The sequence below is a fragment of the Notolepis coatsorum genome, assembly GCF_963971535.1.
Source record: "Notolepis coatsorum genome assembly, chromosome: 17".
Taxonomy (NCBI): domain Eukaryota; kingdom Metazoa; phylum Chordata; class Actinopteri; order Aulopiformes; family Paralepididae; genus Notolepis; species Notolepis coatsorum.
The window spans coordinates 39,779,097-39,803,868 of NC_140181.1; the positions used below are offsets into that span (position 1 = coordinate 39,779,097).

The 24,772-nt window shown below is 47.2% G+C and overlaps 1 protein-coding gene across 1 annotated transcript in view; it reads right to left on the reverse strand.

Moving 5' to 3' along the window:
* Nucleotides 1–24,772, reverse strand: part of wasb (WASP actin nucleation promoting factor b) — a 63,499-nt gene that overhangs the window by 24,977 nt on the left and 13,750 nt on the right. Inside the window, exons 2-5 of the mRNA XM_084332899.1 lie at nucleotides 22,097–22,237; nucleotides 20,143–20,229; nucleotides 18,178–18,274; nucleotides 16,035–16,073 (exon numbers count right to left, since the gene is read on the reverse strand). Coding sequence (XP_084189025.1) covers nucleotides 16,035–16,073; nucleotides 18,178–18,274; nucleotides 20,143–20,229; nucleotides 22,097–22,237 — 364 coding nt within the window. The remainder of the gene's footprint in view (nucleotides 1–16,034; nucleotides 16,074–18,177; nucleotides 18,275–20,142; nucleotides 20,230–22,096; nucleotides 22,238–24,772) is intronic.

The window sequence follows — 24,772 nt, forward strand, 5'->3', positions numbered from 1 at the left end:
GACAAAACGCGTCGCTGGCATCCAAAGTGTTAAGGGCAACCCGTGGTGGCATACATATGACACACACATCCACGACATCAATCCCCGCGATGCCTGGCCCGACCCAGCATTTTCCCCCCGGAAAAGCACAAAGTCCTTCGGGGTACCAGAACAGCAGATCTGCGCCCCGGCGGACAACGGGTTAACCGACCTGGTCCGGCGCGACCAGAACCAGTCCCGCGTCCTAGTCACGCCGCCATCCCCAGTCCTAAGAGGGGGGTCGATCCAAAACATCACAGAGGGCGCCACCAAGACGGTCAGTACGCGAATGCACTGCTCCTGGTGGCCCACCTCATGGGCGTGAGACCCCTCCGCCAATGTTTTGATCTACTCCGTCATCTCCCCCCGGAGATGCACGTGAGCCGTCGAGTCTAACCTAGTGCACTGGTGCTCGGTAGAGATAAAATCTCCTTCCCAGCCGCCCACATAGAAAACGCCGTTTCTACGCCCTCCGCCAATTGGGCAACCAAGGCGCACCAGCCATAAAGTGGTTCTACATGGAAAGCACCCAGGGCCAGCGCTATATGCACGTCGAGAACCCGAAACATATCGATGGCGAATTCTAATAAGAAACACCAGACAACGTTTCCTCCATGCTGTCTGGGACGAGCAGCAGGAAGCCGGCCTATAAGACACAGACACGGGTCTCATATGACGCGTCTGAGGGTAAAACCCTGTCAATTCTGCTCTTTACATAAGAGGGGAAGAGAGAAGTTCCCCCAGAGAGACCTCTACGTGAGTAACAATTGAAAAAGATACATGTAATAATAATAATTGGGCCAAGTGACCAACAGCCCAATAGACACTTTAATAGAGAGCAGAGCAGAAAACAAACAGTTCTCGAATGCATCGCATCATCCAACTTTGACAATGACAGCGGTCTGCAGCACAGACCTGAAAACTCACGGATGTCTCATGGCCAATAGGAAAAACGCGCCCAGTGACGTATTCCATGGCCAGGGGGAAATCCTGTGACCCACCCATCCTAACATGGAGTGGAACCAGGAAACCCCTCCCTTCCCCCTCCCTGTGACGCGCTGACCCCTCAGCCGCCAGGAAGACTGACAAGCAGGAGGTCCCCCCTCCGGCCAATCAGTAAAGGGGGGAGGGGTTATTAGTCCAGCCCTTATGACCCCTCACCCCTGATACGATGCAACAACAAAGCAGAGCCATGACACCAGTCGTAGCGAGCTACATGAAAGCGCATTATACCTATTAGGGTAACAGCTTCACATTCTGCACGCCAGCCACAGACGATAACCTCGTTTGTGCAAAAAACTGCTTCAGGCTCGTGTGCGAACTTGCCACCTGAATTTTTACACCTTTACCCTAAAGTAAATAAAACACAGACCAAAGAGAGGGGCCAAATGCCTTGGTACAAGAGCTATACATGTAAACTTCTGTAGGCTAACACCGGGGAATAATTTCACCCACCCCCTCACCACCTCACCCCTGATACGACGCCAAAAGAAAAAACAGAGCCGTGACACCAGGTGCATGGCGCGGCAGATGAAGCACATACTCACCTGTAGAGTAAAAGCTTTACATCATGCATGCCAGCCACAGCCGATAACCTTGTTTGAAAACAGGTTTTATCCACGGCTCTGCTTATGTGTGAAAACTTGCCACTCGTTATTTTTACCATTACCCGTTAAGTAAAGAAAATAACAAGCTAAGAGAGGGCTCAGGCCCTCGATCACATGCCACTATGTACAGCGCTGCAGGTTAACACCCAGCCAGTTGTGGACTCAGCCACGTTGTCTAAACGTTACATGAACACACACACAACTTCTCATCATACAACAAAAAAAACCAGTTAATTTTTACTCACGTAAAAAATAACGCCGTTTTTAGGTAGAGAGAAAGACACAAGCCTTAGCAAATGCTAAAACCTAAGCTATACAAGACAACGACCAAGACAATATTCACACAGCACACGTCGTATCTCCAAATGCAGTGAAGCAACATATGTTTTGTTAAACAAAGACATCGTTATTAATCAAAACATTCGGGAGGGGTAGGAAGGAAGAGTGGGGTAATGTCCAACGGACATCTTACCTGCACCTCGTACGTAGGACAAAAAAGGCTGCAAACACAGGTTGGTCTACCACGTTGACAAGGCCTCTCGCTGGCAGGGCCAGAAGCGGCGAAGGCTGGAGCCTCGCTCCGGCGCGACTCCCCCCTCCTGCGGCAGGTCATGGCGCAGGCCCGACGACATCTTCTGCCAGAGATGACGCCGTAGTCAGAGTGCCAGGGCCCGCTATCTCATCACGGCTAGTGCCAATGGTTGTAGCATAAGCTAACAACTAACTCCAGGCTAACTGATAGCATCAAGCTAACGTTTCCAGCCGAGCATAGCCGCCAGCTAACGACTTAGCCTAGGAGCTAACTGGCTAACAGTTCGCTTCTACCGGCTATCGATAGCCACTAGCTAACGCAGTAGCAAGCTAAGCGGCTACTCTGAAGCTGTATAACGTGAGAAATAGCGATACAGGCCAACACTTCTGACAGCCGCTGTCTTTTCCTCTTCTTATCTGAAGAAAAAAGGGAAAAAGGCAACACACGTCCCTCTCACAGAACGGTGTTTACCAGACACAGCGGCATCGGCAGTAAGCCCCTCGTTGTACGCGGGCTGCAGCCGACTCGAGCTCGGAGATATTCCCATAATGAAACACCAAACTCGCATCCCTCGTGCCCGGTGTTTTCGTCTTGAAAAACGGAGCCAGCACGGCGGCAGAGGGTATCCGTTTTTCAGAGACCCGGGGAATCGAACCGCAGACTCGGAATCACGGCCCCAGGAAAACAAAGCTACTACTTCACTGAGGAGGAGTCTATGTTATCATGGGGCATCAAACTAGAACCCCCTCCACGCCGCTATAAGGGGCAACGAAGGGATTCTAGCTTGGAGCCGACATTCGCAAGCTGCACCCAGTCGTCCCCTCACAACTGACACACCCGAGGCTCGCATCGCAAAAAATATCACCCGCCCAGGGAGACCGTCAGTTCTCACACAGCCGACCGCCCCCCCGAGGCACAGTATCCAGCTGCAGAGCCGGAGATAACGCCGGCGGGGATTGCTCAGCGACGCGTGCCCCAATGCGAAGCGCCGGTGGAGGTCAGAATGATCATCATCTTCTAGACTCTCCAGTGGTGAAGACATTATCGCTTTATTTTCTCTAAAAATAGTGAGAGAGAAAACAAACGCAGCTCCTCGTGCATCCCTCACAAACTACTTTGGCACTAAACTTAAAGTGGTGTGTTACAGACACTTTTTGATGGTGAAAGTAGGGAAAGAGCTGATGGTGTGGCCACGACCCTGCTTATATAGAGGAGTGGATGTGGGTGTGGCCAGGCGGATGGGTGTGTGCATGTGGAGAAAGTTATTCATTATTAGAGTGGATAAAGGGATAATTCCATAAAGAGCAGAGCGTAAAGCTATATACGATCTATAACATCTTGTTTTGAAAAAGAAAAGAAAAGGGGGAAAAAAGGCAGAAACCAGAAACGTAAGAATGAAACATGTGATGCAGGTGGAGCTGCTCCATTGACTGGATTAGAGACTGATTCTGCTGACGTACAGAATGTTTGATTGTGTTTTTATACTGTTGTGGAAAATGTGTACACGGGGTGGAGGTAGGAGAGGGGTTAGTCTTGACTAGTTTAATATAGGTCAACTAGCAGGGCTCAAAGACACTAGGGCGACAGTCTGGCTGATGTTCTTAAAACAGCCTCAAGATAGGCAGATGGACATTTCAGTACATCATATCGTGTGCTCTAATCTTGTGTCTTTTCTCTCTTTCATACATACACAGCACACACACACAGACACAGCACACACACACAGACACACAGACACACACATACACAGCACACACACACAGACACAGCACACACACACAGACACACAGACACACACAGTCACACAGACACACACACACACACACACAGACACACACAGTCGCACAGACATACACACCGACACACACACACACACACACATTCCCTGTGACACAATACACACATACAATACACACACGTCTGTACACAGACGCACACACACACAGACACACACACACATACACACACACACACACACACACACACACACATCTCACTCTCTCTTCGATGTTCTTAATGTTTTACATCATATCGTGTGTGTACATCATATCTTGTTTATCTCTCTTCGATGTTCTTAATGTTTTTATCTAAATCTATGTTCTTCTTAATGTCTTTATCTCTCTTCATGTTCTTAATGTTTTTATCTCTCTCCGATGTTAAATCTACGTATCATCTTAATGTACGTCATGTCAGATCTGACATGATATGATATGTTGCTACAGAGAGGCTAGCTGTCCTACACACACACACACACACACACACAGTCACACATACAATACACACACACACACACACGCACACACACACACACAGTCACACACACGTACACACACACAGTCACCACACACACACACACACACACACACACACAGTCACACATACAATACACACACACAGTCACACACACACACACACACACACAGTCACACACACACACAGACACACACACACACACACACACACACAGACACACACACACACACACACACATTCCTGTGTCCCGGTAGACAGCGGGTTGTGACACACACACACACCGACACACACACACACACACACACATTCCTGTGTCCCGGTAGACAGCGGGTTGTGACACACACACACACACAGTACGCACACACACACAGTCACACACACACACACACACACACAGTCACACACACACACACACACAGCAAAGACACACACACACACACAGACACACACACACCGACACCGACACACACACACACACATTCCTGTGTCCCGGTAGACAGCGGGTTGTGACACACACACACACAGTACGCACACACACACAGTCACACACACACACACACACACACACAGTCACACACACACACACACACAGTCACACACACACACACACACAGCAAAGACACACACACACACACACACACAGACACACACACACCGACACACACACACACACACACACATTCCTGTGTCCCGGTAGACAGCGGGTTGTGACGCACACACACACAGTCACACACACACAGTCACACACACACACACACACAATCACACACAAACACACACACACACCGACATACACACATACACACACACACACACACAGACACACACACCGACATACACACACACACACACACACACAGTCACACACAGACACACACACACCGAGTTGTAGTAGCGTTGTAGTGGTAGATCTAGGTTAACTGTGTCCTGGGGTAGAGTAGTGGTAGATCTAGGTTAACTGTGTCCTGGGGTAGAGATTTAGGTTAACTGTGTCCTGGAGTAGAGTAGTAGTAGATCTAGGTTAACTGTGTCCTGGAGTAGAGTAGTAGTAGATCTAGGTTAACTGTGTCCTGGAGTAGAGTAGTAGTAGATCTAGGTTAACTGTGTCCTGGAGTGGTAGTTGTAGAGTAGTAGTAGTTGAAGTACAACCACACACACACATACACAACACAATAAACACACATACACACTAAACAACGATGCATACAGCAGAGGACATACTGTTAGACCGGGACCCGCTCATAAAGAACCTAATTCTTAAGGTTGGTGTCCGGTGGCAGAGGCGTACAAAGGCCGGGGACACAAAATGGCCTTCCGGAGGTACTTTTGATCTCGACGTATGCGAAGAGATGAATGTAATGATTCGTAACCACAAGCCAGGCGACAGCAGCAAAAAGAGGTTGAAAAAGAGGACAGAAGAGTTGGGGGTAATGAAGCTCTACGCCCAGAAGGGGAGAGCATACAGGCAGGAAGCTTTAGCGCTAAATCAGAGAGAGACGGATATAGGGAAACCAACATCCCCACCTTATGTCACGCAATTGCCGGTGGGCACGGTGACAATAAGAGGAGAATATGAGGAGACGGAATTAGGGACCCCCGCTAGGTCAGAAACCCCCGCTAGGTCAGAAACCTCCGCTAGATCAGAGACCTCCCTTAGGCGAGATACCCCCCCCAAACTGACCCCGCAGGATCTCTATCCGAAAGTCCTGGCGGCATATGGCGAGACAGTACGTCGGAAGTTGTATGATGCAGAGGAAGAGGAGGTAGAGAACCTGGGCAGGCAGAGGGAGGGAGTCGGGAGGAAGATAGAGGAAGAGGCCCGTCAAAATATGGCACAGCAGACATCAGGGAAACACGGGGCGTGTGGCCACACCAAACTGTTGACTGATGAGGAAGATGAGAACGACACGAAACCAGCACAGGAGAAAGGAAACATTACAGGAACCCTGACTTTCGCCCCTACATTCCTGGGAAGTGTGACAAGTACAGGCCAGTTTCCCCTGCTAATAAAGGGGAACGATATCTTTCACATGCCATGGTCACCTCTAGACATCGATGGCATAATAGCAAGACTACCGGACCTTTCAGAAGGAGCCTCCAGGTGGATCACGCAGTTTGAGGAAAATACGTCATCTTTTCTGCTAGCAGTGGGTGACGTCAAATCCCTGTTGACGCGCTTGCTAGGAATTGGTGCCTGCCGGGACATCATGGGTGATACATCGATGCGAGTGGCATGCGACACGCAGGCCCATGATGGAGACATATTCAACGCGCATAGAGCGGCGTTGTGGTACAAACTCAGGAATCAATATCCATCACGTATTAATCCGGCAAAACTGGCGGGCAACCCCATAATGGAGACGGAAGGGCCTGGCACCTATGTGAACAAAATACTGAAGGAGTGGAGAGGTGAGCTAGGACACAACCCAGAAATAGACCCGTTGCAGAGGGCGATGTTTAGAGAAAGTGTGATGAGAGGGCTTCCAGAGGTGGTTAAGAATAGACTGGAAGACGTGGTGGGGTTAATGGACATGACTTATCCTTTGTTCTGTGCACATGTAACACATAGTGTGGAGAAGCAAAGGGCTCAGGAGCAGAAAGTCAGGGATCAGGATAGAAATGACTCAAGGAAGTTAACTCAGCAACAACTGCAGCCCCAAAGGAGGTTGCAGGCAGTAATGGTGTCATCTGCTACCTCTCCACCCATGCAGGACCAGGGACCCCCGCCTGCACCTCAGGTAGTGAGAAGCTATGGCTATAGTTCACAGAACCAGGCGTCCAGGCGGCAGGCAGGGAATGGGCAATCGGGCCCACGGTTTACACAGGGACCGGGGAACGAACAACAGTTTCCCCGTTTCCACTGTTGGAACTGCGGCATGCAGGGACACAGGGAAATGAGATGTAGGCAACCATACCGTCCCGGCTCGGAGTATGGAAGACCCGTGCGCCAGGGGGAGTCACAAGGGCCCCACGACCAGGGGGAGATAGGAGGGCCCCGAAACCAGGGGGGTAATCACTAGGGGTGCCCAGAGAATGCGACGGGGGGAAATCAAATGATTGTGGTTTCCAAGGGAGCTGAGCAAGAACCTATTCTGCAGGTCCTAGTGGAGGGCAAATTAACAGAGATGATGGCAGACACTGGAGCAGGTTTTTCCTGCATAAAGCAAAAATACGCCGCTCACTTACCCCAGTCTGGACAGTATGTTCGGACGGTCGGATTCTCGGGAAAAACACAATTAATACCCACATCAGATCCAATCTCTATGACGTATAACAACAAGACCATAACAATACCTGTATTAATTTTGGACAGCACCCCGCGCAATCTCTTGGGACGAGATGCAATGTGTAAACTAGGCTGTAAAATCCTATGTACGCCTGAGGGGATTCAAATTGAACAAGACGTGTACCAAATGATGCTACAAGGGACGGGGGAGAAAGAGGCCACTGTGTTCTGGCTGGGCAACATAGATGCAGAGCTGCAAAGGGTCTGTGACCCCTGGGAGCCATTTCTGAAAACCCAACTGCCTCAGTCTAGACAAACAAACATGGAGGCACATTGCACACTACAATATTTGACGAATAGTGACCTAGTTAGGAACAAGGCATGGTTGCAGGGACAGCCCGAGCAGGTGCAGATTGACTCATCTACGATAATTGTAGGGAGACAGGGCGCGGCGTTGAGGGTTAACACGGGTAAGTATCTACGGGAACAACATAGACTAAGAGACGCCGCCCCACACATCACTCTGAGAATAAATCCTGGTTACGAATCCGAACATCTAGGTTCAATGATACAGGAATCCGAGACTCAAAGGTGGGTCTCCACGGAATCTCCGCTAATTTGGAACAGCGCAGATGGGAGTTTCATAAAAATAATGATTTCCTTTTCAGTTTTGGCAAAACCGCAAGTAATCAGATTACCAGGAGACCCTTGCGTTATTCCAGAGGCGGATGCTTTGCTGGAACAGGACATGTTGGCGCGCACCCCGGAACGGTTGTGGTCAAAACACGACACAGATGTGGGTCTAATATTGTCGGCACAGCCAGTGAAGGTCAGGTTAAAGAAGGGTTGTAGACCACCTTTTATCAGACAGTATACAATGAAGCCAGAGTCGGAGGAAGCTATATCACATCAGATTGAGGGACTGTTAAAGGGGGGAGTGCTCGTCCCTTTCAAATCCAGATGTAATACACCTATCCACCCAGTGCTAAAGGCGGACAGGGCTAGGTACAGACTGGTACACGATTTGAGGGCGGTGAACGACGTGGTGTCTGGACCAGAGGCGGAAGTCGCTAATCCACACACCCTCCTGACAAACATCCCGAGTAGCTCGCAGTACTATACGGTCATTGATCTCACGCAGGCATTCTTCAGTGTTCCATTGGAAAAAGAGTCTCAGTATCTGTTTGCTTTTACCCACAGGGGGAAACAATACTCTTACACCCGGTTGCCACAAGGGTTCGCGCACTCGCCGCATTACTTCTCGAAGGCGCTCAAGGAAGACTTGCAAGGAGTGTGCGACACACTACTCAGCACGGTTTTACTGTATGCAGATGACATTCTAATCTGCTCGGATACACGTCAGCAGTGCCATGAGGACTCCATCAAAGTTTTGAGTGGATTAGCCGTGGGAGGCCACAAGGCATCCCGTTCAAAACTGCAGTACTGCCAGCCAAAAGTTGAGTACTTGTCTCGCGTCATTCAAAAGGGCATAAAAAACATCTCACCCACGCAACTCGAAGCTGTATCCAAGGCACCTAGGCCATTGACGGTCCGACAGATGATGACGTTTTTAGGGATGACTGGGTACAGCTCTGAGTGGGTGGAGGACTATACGATAGCGACAGCGCCGTTGAGGATGATGATAAAAGAGGCGGGTACAGACAAGCTTCGCGCTCCCTTGACATGGACCGAGGAGGGGGAGGACGCGTTCATAAACATTAAGCGTCTGTTGTTACAGGCCCCTGCCCTGGCGCTGCCGGATTATGAGAAGTGTTTCCACCTATTCGTCTCACATAGAGCGCAGCATGCGACAGCTGTCCTGACTCAAACACAGGGGGGGAGTGGGAAAAAACAACCGATAGCATATTACTCTAGAGCTCTTTCGCCGGTGGAGCAGGGTCTGCCACCTTGTTATCAGGCCCTGGCCGCAGCACATTTGATGTATGAGAAGGCAACGGCCGTGACAATGGGATATGACATTTGCATTTGGACACATCACAAATTGGCAAACTTGATTGAAAGAGGCAAATTTGTTCTGACCAGCCAACGGCAACAGGCTTACATGAGGCTCCTGCAGTACTCGGACGTTACGATAAAAACATGCCACGGCAGTAACCCGGCGGATCTGGTACCACTCCCGAGCGAGGGTCAACCGCATGAGTGTGAGGTGGAGGTACAGGCTTTCGTGAAACTCCGTCCTGATTTGGGAGTCGACCCGCTCGCGATAGCAGAACTCTCACTTTTTGTGGATGGGTCCTGCTATCGGGAGGGGGAAAATTTAAGGTCAGGATACGCCGTCGTACAGTGCAAACCTAACGGAGAAACACTAACAAGAAAGGCCGGACAATGCATGCAACCATGTTCGGCCCAGCTTGCAGAACTAATAGCACTAACAGAAGCATGCATAATAGCTAAAGATCGCACGGTTAACATCTTTACAGACTCTGCGTATGCGCATGGCGTATGCCACCTATTCGCGGCCATTTGGAAAGCAAGAGGCTTTAAGAAATCGGACGGCTCACCGATCCTTCACCACAAGCAGGTTGTGGCGCTTTTTCAGTCTGTAAAGTTGCCCAAAAGCATTGCTATCGTAAAGTGCCAGGCACACAGAAAAGACCTGTCCTTTGTGACGACGGGAAACAACGCGGCGGACGAGGCCGCGAAGGCGGCGGCTGCGGTGCCGTCCACGGCTGTTTGGATGTTTGCGGCCGAACTGACGACTGAGGTAACTGAGGATAATTTGAGTGATCTTCAGGACTCAGCCACGCAGGCCGAGAAACAGTCGTGGACGGAGAGGGGGGCTGTAAGGGGGGCAGATGGTCTGTGGAGGAGTCATAACGGTTTGATAGTCGCCTCCATCGATCTTCTGTCCTTAGTGATACCTGAGGCTCATGGTGTTGATCACTGTGGAAGAGCAGAGACCCTGAAACGAATCACGAAAATGGGATTTTGGTCCCCAAAGCTTCAGGCACAAATTGACGTTACACTAGCCAGGTGTTTAACATGCTTACAGGGCAATGTGCGCAAAGGAGTACCGACAGTGGCGGCTTACACACCCCTCCCTGAGGGACCATTCAGACATCTGATTATGGACTATACAGACATGATAACGCCAGTGCAGGGCAAACGATACCTCCTGGTAGTAGAGGACTGCTTTAGTCGCTGGATTGAGGCCATTCCATCTAAACACAAGAACGCGGACACAGTGATCAAGTTCCTGTGTCGCGAGGTCATTCCGAGATTTGGAATTCCCACGATATTACAAAGCGATAATGGCCGCGAGTTCATCGACAAGGTGGTTAAAGGGCTGATGCAGAAATTAGGTATAAGACAGCGCCTTTCCTGTGTCTATAGTCCCGGGTCGCAGGGGAAGGTGGAAAGGGCCAATCTGGTCATTAAAAACAAACTGTTGAAAATCTGTATGCAAACTAAGCTTAACTGGATTGATGCTTTGCCACTTGCTCTGATGGCTATTAGAAGCAGCGTAAACCGCCAAACACAGCTAACACCGCATGAAATGCTTACAGGCCGCAGCATGCCAGCACCGCCATTTAGACACCTGGCTAGGGGCCCGGCATTAGATATTTTTGAGCAAGATCTGAAAAAATATCTTCAGCAAGTGACTAAAATACATGAAGCTGTGTTTCGACAGGAGCAGAGAAAGGAGAGAAAGGGGGTGAAGGAGGCGGAGAAGGAAGCCACCAAACCGAGACTGATCCCTGGGGACCTGGTCTTCGTAAAGGTCCACAAGAGAAAGTGGTCATCACCCCGGAGAGAGGGCCCGTACGAGGTGATCCGATCGACTGGAACGGCAGTCCAAGTCAAAGGATCAGCGACCTGGTTCCACTTCAATCACTGCATAAAGGCCAGCGGCGATCTCTTGGGGGATACAATCGATCGCAGTTATGCAGAACCCGACATGGAGGGTCCGAGACGGCAACTGGAAGGTGCAGTGCCTGCTGATGCTCCCGCAGATGTTGGCAGCAGTGTGCGGACGGTCGGCCGGGCACAACGACGTCATTGAGAACCGTCACGGTCGACCCGTCCTTGAGGATGACGGGTTTGAGTGGGTAGGAGTCCCACGGGGTCCCGCTCAGGCTCAAGTACCAGCAGGCTTTCATGACCAGGCTCAGAATCAGGCGCCCCCTCTTCCCTCCATCGAGGAAGGGGGGGAGAAGATAAGACTACAACCAAAAGGGGTGTTTCCCGTAGGACCGCAAGGGCATGTTTTTGATTTTGACCATTCCCCCGTTACAGGCGGGGATACTTACCATTATACTAACGAGGATCGGGTTGTGGGGGTAGATAGGAGGGTTGAGCCTGTCCCGAACCAATCACAGGGGACAGGGGTGAGGGGAAAAAGGGAGGTCAAGGACACTGAGTCGGAAGAGGTGGGGGGACAGGATATGTTCCAGAGGACAGCCGGAACGTTGAGGGACTCAGTGGGCTCACTCTGGGCCAGGTTGAGGGGTTTGCTTCCTTCCGGGGAACAAGATGGGGGCGACTATGACTATGACGAGGAAGACCCGGAGGCTGACCCGATGTATAGGGCGGCTTTAGGGAATGAGTGGTTTAAGTGGGTCCAGTACACGAGCGCGCAGAATCAGATAGAGGATTGTTATGTCTGCTCCAAGGCACGTCCGGATAGGCTGCTGGTGAAGGGCACGAAGTTCAGTTGGGCTCAGTGTGACAGGGACGCAGAGGCATGGGAGGGGCCCCATAATAGTCGCCCTTGGTGCGAGGCAGAGTGTTTGGGGTTTCTCGGCTCTAGTCGTTTTAAGGCGGCAGGAAACGTCACGGATTTCAAGGATGTCACTATGCGGGAACGTTGTAGGAAATTGGATGTACGTGTGCAGGGGGTAGCGACGGGGTTGCCAATACCCAGAGGTGTCAAACTATGGCTGACCAAGGATTTCGAGTGCTTGCAAAAGGAGGGGACCCGGGATGTAGGGGAGGTGGCAGAGGGGCGGTGCACTACTATTTGGCGGTGCACTACTATCACGACTAACTGCACGAAAGAAGGAAAGTGTGGACACGGGGTCGTGTTAAAGGGAGTGGATACCAACCCACGGCCTGTAGCTTGCCCTTTTCATGTCCAGGATATGGCACTGGCGGACCAATACTGGCTCTGCGGCGGTAGGAGGTTGAGGAATACACTTCCTTTAAATTGGTCAGGTAGATGTGCCCGGGTTCAGGCAATCATGCCAATGGTGGTCCTACCATTATCAGTGACGGAAGGACCTTCTGAGTCTCCTATCTCTCGAACGAAGCGTAGCTACAAGGCAGACCCAAGGGTGTATCTGGACAGCATAGGACAGCCAAGGGGCATTCCAGCCGAGTTCATGGCTAAGAATGAGATTGCGGCAGGGTTTGAGTCTATTCTGCCATGGATATCGGTCAATAAGAACACCGGGTGGATCAACTATTTGTTTTACAATCAGCAGCGGTATCTCAACTACACCGAGGAGGCGTTGGATGCAATGGGGGACCAGATGCACGCGACCAGTACGGTGGCGTGGCAGAATAGACAGGCTCTGAACTGGTTAATGGCGGAGAAGGGTGGAGTCTGTTCCATGTTTGGACAGTACTGCTGCACATTCATTCCGACGAATGTGGGGCCAGGGGGAAAGTTCTCCGAGGCCATGGCTAAGCTGAAGGATTTGAGGGAGGAGTTGAGGGGGAATTCTGGCCGGAATGAAGAATGGTGGGGGAGTGGGGTGTTGGAAAGATTGGGACAGTGGGGAAGCATAGTGATGCAGACGGGGATATCCATTGGGGTGGCAGGGTTGATATTGGTTCTCCTTTTCTGTTGTGGTATGCCTCTCTTGGGTAGGCTGGTAACTTCACACGTAACGAGCCAAATGCTGATGGTGGGACAGAAAGAGATTGAGCCACAAATCGGGCCATGTCCTCAGCTTTATGCTGCCTTAGAGGGAGACGAGGGGATAGAGGATTAGGGGTATGGTGAGGTAGGGACATTTTCTTTTTGTTGGTTCTTTCCTTTAAGAGTGACGGGGGATGGTCTGAGTGCAGTTTTGTTGGTTTATTCCTTTAACTAGGAGTTTTAGTCTGATTTTCTAATGATCCTTCGGCATAGAGATTGCAACCATTGAAAATCATTGCATTATTTTTTATTTTTTTTATTATTTTTTGTTTATTTTACTCGTGGTCCTGGTCAAACCGGAATGGGAAGGGGCATCGGCAGAGTGTCGGTTCTGAGCCTGAGGAAGCATTGAGAAGAAGTGTTCTGGGGATCGGTTCTGGGGACTGGAGGGACAAAGGGGGGGGCTAACGCAGTGGGCAAGATGGGCACCTCCCGTCGAAGATGGGGGGACACGTGGTGAGGTCGGTACCAGCGCCTCCCGTCCAGGTATGGGGACACGCTTCTACGGGGACTGGAGGTGTGGCGTGGTGGTTGCTGTATTGGCAAAATGTGACTTTTGGCAATACGGTGAGGAGACTATGGCGTGGGCATGGAAGGGGGGCTGAGCGATGGACACTGGGACTCAATGTTATGGAAGAGACAATGTCATTTTTTTTTTGGGAGGGATGTTCTATGTTTAGTTCTGACGGTCAACTTCTCCTTTCCCTGATGAGAGTCGCGGTTTCCGGCCGGAACTGTGGCTCATTTGGTAAGCGGTGGAGGTTGGGGGGATTTGTCTGTCAGGTTAGGATTATAAATTGGGGTATTTTGTTGATGTTTTATTATTACTCTTGTTTGGAACGGTTTTGTGTTTTGGTAAGAACGGTAGTCAGCCTTTGTTGGTCCGTTAGGGGTCCAGTGAATGAAGTAAGGTTTCTGGTTTAGATTAGGCATTTAAACTTTTATTATATAATTGTGGTTTCTCGTTTAGTTAGACGTTCACATTTTCTTGGTTATATGATTTGGGTGGGACTAGGGATAGCCCCAAATGGGGGAATGTTGTGGAAAATGTGTACACGGGGGTGGAGGTAGGAGAGGGGTTAGTCTTGACTAGTTTAATATAGGTCAACTAGCAGGGCTCAAAGACACTAGGGCGACAGTCTGGCTGATGTTCTTAAAACAGCCTCAAGATAGGCAGATGGACATTTCAGTACATCATATCGTGTGCTCTAATCTTGTGTCTTTTCTCTCTTTCATACATACACAGCACACACACACAGACACAGCACACACACACAGACACACAGACACACACATACACAGCACACACACACAGACACAGCACACACACACAGACACACAGACACACACAGTCACACAGACACACACACACACACACACAGACACACACAGTCGCACAGACATACACACCGACACACACACACACACACACACATTCCCTGTGACACAATACACACATACAATACACACACGTCTGTACACAGACGCACACACACACAGACACACACACACATACACACACACACACACACACACACACACACATCTCACTCTCTCTTCGATGTTCTTAATGTTTTACATCATATCGTGTGTGTACATCATATCTTGTTTATCTCTCTTCGATGTTCTTAATGTTTTTATCTAAATCTATGTTCTTCTTAATGTCTTTATCTCTCTTCATGTTCTTAATGTTTTTATCTCTCTCCGATGTTAAATCTACGTATCATCTTAATGTACGTCATGTCAGATCTGACATGATATGATACGTCATCATATCTGTCATGGGGGGGCAGGACTGAGAGGGGATTTAGGGGACAAGCAGAGGGATTGGGAGTTAGAGTGTTTTTTGTTCAAGCTGTGGTGATCCTCTGCTCGATCCATAGCTTTTGCTGTTAAGAACTTCTTTTCCTAAATAAATTACCTACTTGTTAAAATTGGAACTATCGTCTCCTGCTGTGTTAAACAACCATCAGCCACAACAATACCCAAATGAGCCTTATTCTATATAGTGTTCTCAGTTCTGAAACTGGACAACTTTCAATATGGCGGTCCTGGAAAAACGTTCAATATGACGGTCCTGGACAAACTTTCAATATGGCGGTCCTGGACAAACATTCAATATGACGGTCCTGGACAAACTTTCAATATGCGGTCCTGGACAAACTTTTGATATGATGGTCCTGGACAAACTTTTGATATGATGGTCCTGGACAAACTTTCAATATGATGGTCCTGGACAGATGTTGTGTTGCTTCAACATGGTTAACATGTTATGCTAATGTTGTCTTGAGCAGAAATGCAGGCTGGTGAGTTTTTCATTAGCAAATGTAGGTTTTTTTTTAAACGTTTTTAAAAAGGAAAGATAATAAAATAGGGGATTATTTTTCAATGAAAACTAAATATATGAATGTACACAAATCTTTCATCACATAAACTGATGGCCTGAAAGTGAGGTGTATCTGTGTATGAGTGTCTGTGTTGCTTGTTTCAATACACAGGAAACAGTGTACTCACTATTTGGTGGAGGTAACGGTGGAGCGGCTCCTCTTCTGTCTGCAGACAATGGAAAATAATGGGAAATGAGCTTGTGTTGTTAGACAAGACCACACATGATATATCTTGATATCAGGAGAAAATAAGCCATTTTATACATTACACTCTTTCAAAGGAAGTGTGTGCATACTTACCATGACTTGAATCTAGCAACCATATGTCAGTATTTTCGCACCAGTATTTAACCTCAGAATTCATAGCATTCTACTTCAGTTGCAACTAAATGTACGCAGTGCTTGACTGATATCTTCATGTGTTGAGATTAGCTTTTTTTTTTTAAGTTTACATTTGAGTTAAATTCAATGTATTAACATAATGCTGTGAACTAAAACCTTGGTTCAAGATTTAAATTGCACGTTTCAATTATTTATAGAGTCCGATCACATTTTGACACCTCTAACACTTTTAAAGTAAGTTATCCGTACCCATAAATGACACAATCAGTAAGATTTTTCAATCATCTGAAATGAGGACCATGCTCAACCGTGTACAACAATTAAATGAAGTGCTTATTCCATGAAGTTGTATGTAGTTGAGTCTACATAGTCCTCAGTCCAAATATACTGGAAAAATATCACACCTTTAATTGAACCGTGGTTAGAAGGTATGATTTTTATTATGTTTTGTTCCATTTCCATCATCATTGCACCCCTTACAGCCAGGGGCGTAGCTGTAGATTCTGTGCCCCATGAAAGAATGTATTTGTAGGCCCCCAATGAATGCGAGCGCGAGAGATATTTTTTTTGGCCATTTATTTATTGATGAAAACGCATAATATGGTTTTTACCTATACATTCGGATCAGCAGTTCAGCACCTGCACTGTTGGTGGGTGAGCCTAGTAAAGGATGTCGCATTGCATTCATCTTCAATGAATGGACAAATGCAATAGTCTACCAAAGCCCCCCCCCCCCTCTCTCTATATATATCTCTCTCACACACACACACACACACACACTTCAGAAACAAACATAGTATATCAATGAGAGCATCAATAATACACCTGAGTGATGTCTAGTATATATATATATTTTTTTTTGCCCCCCCCCCCCCCCCCCCCCCCCAGTGCTGGGCCCTTGGAATCATCCTAAGGCCCCGTTTAGACGGAAACGCTAGCAGGTGAATCCGCAAAAATATTTTTTCGGATGTGCCTTTCGTTTATACGGAAACGGCGTTTTTACGGGGTGAAACCGCAAAAAAGTGAGACTACCTTCCAGGGTGGAATTCCTAGAAACGCAAAAGCTTTGCGCTCTCGTCTAAACTGTTAAAACGTATAAATCTGATAAAACGATGACGAAAGGTTTGTCACGGCTCTGGTCGCGCGTACTGCTTACGTCACAGGTAGCAGGTATGCGCCAGTAGCCGAGACGTAAACAAAGCAAGTATGTCTGACTTATATCAACGGAGATCACCTGAAGGCTACATTGGCAGTACTTTTAACCCTTTCACTGCCACACGACAGAAGGTTACCCCTTTACTATCACACAACCGGCTGTCGTGTGGCAGTGAAAGGGTTAAATACACAAGAATCTGTCCCGCGGCGTGAGTGGACCCACTGTCTGTGAGTGACTCTGCTTTGGTGCAATCACATTCCCCATCCACAGTCTGCGAATCAGAGGCAGAGTAGGGCGGGTCTTCACAGCACGTCATGTGACATATGCGCCAATCGTGTGACAGCGGGTCTCCGTCGTTACAGCGTCGTCTGCACGGAGAATTCCACTCCAAAACGCTCGTCTAAACGTAAAATTAAAAGTGAAACCGCAAGATGACTTTTGCGGTTTCTGTTCACAAAACGCTCGTCTAAACGGGGCCTAAGATTCCCCCCCAGCTACGCCCCTGCTTACAGCTACTGTGTGAGTCTGTATCTAGTAGGGTTTTCCATTAACCATCACATAACGTGCCCACATGACTTACTGTGTGAGTCTGTATCTAGTAGGGTTTTCCATTAACCATCACACAACGTGCCCACATGACTTACTGTGTGAGTCTGTATCTAGTAGGGTTTTCCATTAACCATCACATAACGTGCCCACATGACTTACTGTGTGAGTCTGTATCTAGTAGGGTTTTCCATTAACCATCACACAACATGCCCACATGACTTACCGTGGCGGCCGACCCTTTGATTGATCTTGTCTTCAACTACGACTCTGAACGTCTCTGCTTCCTCGTCACTGGCGAAGTTCAGGCCCACCTGACAGTCCTGCGCAGAGGAGATCAACTTATTTATAAAGATGTGTAAAGACATTAACCGTTAGGGCCCCCAACCAATCAGACTTTTATTTGAAAGGTTATACTTACTTAAAGAATCTCGTTATGACTGAGATGCCAAATCAGTTGTAGGATTAATTATTTGATTGGTTATAAGGGAGGTCAGTCAGCCAATCAGAGGGCCCCTCAAAACGCCAAACATCATGTCAAACATAATTCCAACCCAACGGTAAAATATGGAAACGGCTGAACCCTCTGAAGTGGAGATCTGATTTGAGGTTGTAGTATATTTTTGATTGGTTATTAGACATTATAGCATAATCATACTGGCTAGTCTGAAACCAGACAATAATGTGGATTTAGCCATCTGCCCCAACGGCTGGAACCAAAGCTTACTCATCAAACAGGTTCCCCAGAGAGAGAGAGAGCCCCCACTTGGAGGCCAAAACCAGTTGATTAGGGTGTGACTGAATGACCTTTTGTTACTAGACTGACAGAAACACACACACACACACACTCTCTCATGTGACATTTCAGTGACCATTGTCTAAACCAGTGTTTCTCAAAGTGGGGGGCGCGCCCCCCAGGGGGGGGGCGCAGAGGCATGACAGGGGGGGCCTTGAGATTTATAAAAAAAAAAAATAAAAAAATTGGATTACAGGAAAATTATCACTAAAGTGCTATCTGTTGCAGCTGCACTGTTCTCCATGAAAATACCATTTCTCAAAATCTGAAAATCATTATTTAATAAAACACAGAAAAGGATCACCAAGTTACTCTGGATAAAAAAAAACTTTACAGACAACATTGAGACAAAGCTTCCTGACACATCTCCATCCAAACTCTTGGAAGAACTCTTTGAAATCTCGGTCCGCCAAAGGGGGGCCTGACAGAAAAAGTTTGAGAAGCACTGGTCTAAACTAACAAGACAGACTGGATAAGTGGACCACACACACTGATGAATGACACACCCCCTCACCCATTATCCTCACGCAAACAGAGACCAAACCAGTTTACCCAGGTAGTGATAAGCAAATCACATCACAGCATTTAGATTCGGTTGAAACACATATAAGCCACACATCTTGACATTAGAGGACACACACGACAGGACAAGCTGTGTGTCAGAGAGATTCTTTGTATCCTGTGAAATTGCTGTATTCTACCGCTGGTGCCCGGCTGAATAAATCGACTGAGAACCTGAAGCCATTGACTTTGAACTTGTATCCAGCGTCTACTTTCTTGCCCTGAAATTGGTCATTCCATAATTGTTGTTTACAAAGTCACAGCTGATTTGTAACATCAAGGTCAAATGGAAGGAACCCCCAAAAGTCTAGGGACTGCCGTGTGGACTGGAACGACCAAACAGACAGGCTTCTTAAAACGGGTGGAGTCAGCTATCCCTTTAACTAATTAGAAGAGCATAATATTATTTCTCAAATACATGGTTTGGATGTCCAGTGACTTCCAAAACCAGTAGTCATTTCTGCTTTCAGTATCTCAAAAAAACAAATAGACACTGGAGCAAGTGCTTTTTGGAGTGACTGCACTATAGGCAGACCAAGCACTGTGCTTAGGGCCTCGCCTTCCTTAACCTGTGCTGTGAAACAGGAAGCAGAACCGAGACACTGGTTGCTTTTTGGATGTACTGCTGAAAGTTTGTACAGACAGGAACTTAACCCCATTGACTTTGCATTGATTTGTGGCTTAACTATCCGGAGCTAGTATGAGGAACAGCATGGATTGTGCTGAGAAAGGACTGAACCAATCAACATCATCATTGCTAAGTACGAAATACAGTAAGGGTTCCAAAAATCAGAACTATCCCTTTAAGTGGATGCATTGCTTTTTCATACTCACATCAGCTGTGAAGGTGTGGAAGAAGTGTTGAGGACTGTGATATGTCATCTGGTTGTACAACTCTTGTTCCCAGATCTGTTTTCCTTTCTAGAGACAAGATAATACCATTTCACACAGAGAAACCGGCACATAACATAATACCATTTCACAAAGAGAAACCAGCACATAACATAATACAATTTCACACAGAGAGACCAGATTATAACATAATAGCATTTCACACAGAGAGACCAGCATATAATATAATACCATTTCACACAGAGACCAGAACATAACAGCACTTTGTTCCCTAAATCCTATATTTCTTAAACCCTTAAACCCCAGGGATATCTCCTTTTTGCAGCCTGATCTCACGTAAAATATGTAAATAAAGTACTAATCGACCACAGGAAAAAAGGTACATAATGGACATTATGTTATAGCCATAAGTAATATATTTACATATTGTATCGATAACCTTAACCCTAACGTTATGTCTTAATATTAAAACTAATATCAACTCTAACTATAATCATAGTTAGATAGTAGGGGTGGAACGGTTCCCTCTCCATGACACTTGGTAGGAGCGGTCATTGAGGTATGATGTCAGCCATGTCAGCGCAGAGCCAGCCACTCCCATTCCTGCGAGGGCCGCGAGGAGGATCTGATGGTTGACTGTGTCGAAGGCTGCAGATAGATCTAGGAGAATCAGGACAGAGGAGAGGCCTTTTGCTTTTGCTAAGTGAAGTGCCTCGGTGACCGCAATGAGGGCCGTTTCTGCTGAGTGGCCAGTCCGGAAGCCAGACTGATTAGGGTCTAGGAGGTCATTCTGTAAGAGATAAGCAGTAAGTTGGTTGGATACAGCACGTTCAAGTGTTTTAGAAAGGAAGGAGAGAAGAGATACAGGACGATAGTTGCCTATGACGGTGGGGTTCAGGGTTGGTTTTTGGACACAAAGGAACTTTAGATTATAGGATTGGACTTTGCTTGTTTAAGAATCTTTGTAACCAATAATTTGAGAATGGTGGACACCAGTGCACCTTTGCTTACGTGTAAACTGGATCCAACTAATCTATAGAGTATACAACTTTTTGAGAGTGAATTGGGTCCCATTTTGTGGTCAGCCAATAAATCTCCTTTTTGGTATAACTCTCGCACCTGTTGGACTTCAATTGTTTACACACCACACCTTTTTTGGGATATTAGAACAACGACGCAGAGCTTAGTATTAGTAGTTTCAGAGATGACACCTACTTTGCTGGAACGATTTATTTCGCACTATACAGTACGTATACGTATAAGTACAGTATAAGTCTTTATTTGTCATCAGATTAACACACACACACATGCGATGAGCGACCCACAGGAACACACACACATGCACTGAGTCGCAAGTCGTGAGACGTGTGTGTGTGTGTGTGTGTGTGTGTGTGTCATAAATCGCTTCCTGTTGAATATATCAGACAGGGATCAGATGCCGAAACTCGGCTGTTTTACACACGCCTCATTCGCCTTATAAGGAGATGGTGGGCGTGTCTGTATGCAAATGGGGATTGATTTATAATATATTGTGCTTGCAATTTCCACACTAGCACCTGCTGCCAGCTGAGCAGCCAGCACATCACCTCTCCCGGCTCCGTGCCAAATGATGATTTTTCTTTTGCTCATCCCGTGAACCGAACAATACACACACGCCCCGGACCGGGGAGGTCGTGCCGAACGGTGTACGGTTCGAATACGTACCGTTCCACCCCTATTAGATAGTGGTAAGAGCACTCGCCAATGATTGTTGGTTCAACTCTTTGACTCTTTTGCCTCGACACAACACAGAGATTTATTACTTATGGCTATAACAAATTGTACATTATATGTATCTTTTCTCCTGCATCAATTAGTACTTTATTTACATTTTCTGATGAGATCGTGTTGGTTTTTGAGAAGCCACTGTCGACATAAAAGAGCAACAAATAGCCACCTTGAGGTTGAAAAGGCTTATGAAGTAGGAGCGGCGTGGGTTGTCCTTGATGAAGCAGACCACTCCACTGCTCTGCAGGCTCCATTCTGCTGGACTGTTGGGCAGCGCCATCCACAGCTGAGCCACCGCCGTAGCCAGAGTCTGAGGATCACGTCATGATGGTTAGACATACTCCAGTAATTACTAGAAGTCGGCACTGATATGAGTCTGAGGATCACGTCATAATGTTAGGCCTACTCCAGTAATTACTAGAAGTCGGCACTGATATGTGCCAGTTGCATTTTAGTGATATGATATCGATAAAAAGAAAATGTCTCAATATTGATTGAGAAATTGCTAGCTTAGCACAAATGAATGGAAGCGGATACAGACTAGCTAGCCTAGCTGTTGGTAAAAAACACCTCTCCCAGAGTTTTAAGCTAGGCTAGTGGTCCATATACGCTTCCATTCATTTGTAGGCTAGCTTGCAACCGGACAGCTTTCTCGATGCACAGAGAGGAAACTGGTTGTTGTCAGAGTCACATTAAGTAAGGGATAATGTATGCCTACGAGGTCATTGTCGCAAAATAATTGACCGACACGGAGTTTAAAATACCGAGGCGCCGCGCCGAGGTGTTTTAAACGTAGTGAAGGTCAATTATTTTGCGACAATGACCGAGTAGGCTATACATTATCCCGCTTATTACATGGCTAACTTACTAACAATATACCTAATTCATTTGACAAATCGCAGTTGTTCTGTGGCTCTGTCAGCCCAAATAAAGTGATTATTATTATCGCGGGCAGCCTCTGGCTCCGCTGTCAGTGCAGCGCTATACATTATCCCGCTTATTACATGGCTAACTTACTAACAATATACCTAATTCATTTGACAAATTGCAGTTCTGTGGCTCTGTCAGCCCAAATAAAGTGATTATTATTATCGCGAGCAGCAGCCTCTGTTCTGGCTCCGCTGTGTTCAGGCTCCGCTCGTTGCTCCGCCCCCTGTCATCGCCGGCAGCACTGAAACAGTGTGTGTCAGTGGGCTTGATTGCGAACAGCTGCGCTCTGCGGTCATTATTGAAAAATCTGTGGTCATTATCGAAAAATAATGACCGCAGTCGGGGGGCTGTTGACCAATCACAAGCAAGCATTTCGGCGAATGTGAAAACGCCATGTAATAATACTCGATAACGGACCTCTGCCGAGCAATAATGACCGCTGTGCGCAGCTGGACCAATCAAGCCCACTGACACACACTGCATCAGTGCTGCTCAGCATATGCACAGCTGCACTCAGTCATCAGTGCAATCAGACCAGACCACAGACCTGCTGGCTGCCGGCGGAGCGACAGAACAGAACTGCGTCTGCATTTGATCTCGTCTTGTTGATGGTGTAAAATGTATTAGGTATATTGTTAGTAATATATTGTTAGTAAGTTAGCCATGTAATAAGCGGGATAATGTATAGCCTATACTCGGTCATTGTCGCAAAATAATTGACCTTCACTACGTTTAAAACACCTCGGCGAGGCGCCTCAGTGTTCTAAACTCCGTGTCGGTCAATTATTTTGCGACAATGACCTCGTAGCTATACATTATCCCTTACTTGCACCACATGACCTGCTCTCCGTGAGAGCTAGAGTGCAGAGAGATAGAAAGGGGGGGGACAGGATCCCTTTTATCAAGTACATGACGTCAGTCATTAGACCGCGTCTCTTTCAGCCGACAGCGCCCTCTGGCTGTGGATAAGTATCGTGCAGTTACATGCAAACATACATCAATACTTTACTTAACACTGGTATCTATCTTCTTGTCTAACTCTGGAGAAGACGGTAATCGCATTTCCCCTAATGTTGGCGTGTTCCTTTAATGTGAGTTAATTATTTAATTATGGTAATAACTGCCATATTTTTACACATTATTTTGCCTGTGGATATATTTTTTTTAATCACAACCACGACGCAGTGATGAAAAGTGCACGTTGTCATTCCCTTCCCCCCACCCCCGTGAACCTCTCTGCTGCCTTGCTGCCTTTTGCCAGGTTCACAGACGTGCTGCAACAGCTACTCACAGAAAGGGTCAAATGCATTGACTTTGTCGTGCAAAGGATGTGAGAAGTTGGAATCACAGACCTGTGGTTGCACTTCTAAAAATGTACTCAAACGCAAATTACATGTCTTGTCGAATTGTGGTGTAAGTCTCTGACAACTCTCTGCTTCCATTTATTTTGAAAATAGGTTTTACGTTTTAAAATGTATTGCTTATATGAAAGCCTTGTGTCATTAAAGAAAAATGTAAAGTGTGTTTTCTTAAAAGAAAGAAAGGGAAAAAAAGAGATAAATGATAAAGTCTCAAGGCTATAGGCCTACCCTTTTTATGCTGCAATTTGCCAAACCTCATCTCCACGTTTTGGGTCACCCACTTGCATTGCGCTTGAAGCCTATGGCAGTTATGGATCAATGTGAAATGTTTGCCTACAATCTCAATAATAGAAAAAGAAACAATCCATATCACATACCACAATAACAAAGGACACACGTGTAGTCTTGTGGGTTGTGGTCTTGAACCACAATGTAGCGTTTGTTAGAAGGACTCATACACTCTTACCAGCTTGTTTAGATATCAATTACCATCTTAAATAGAATAGAATAGAATAGAATAGAATAGAATAGAATAGAATAGAATAGAATAGAAT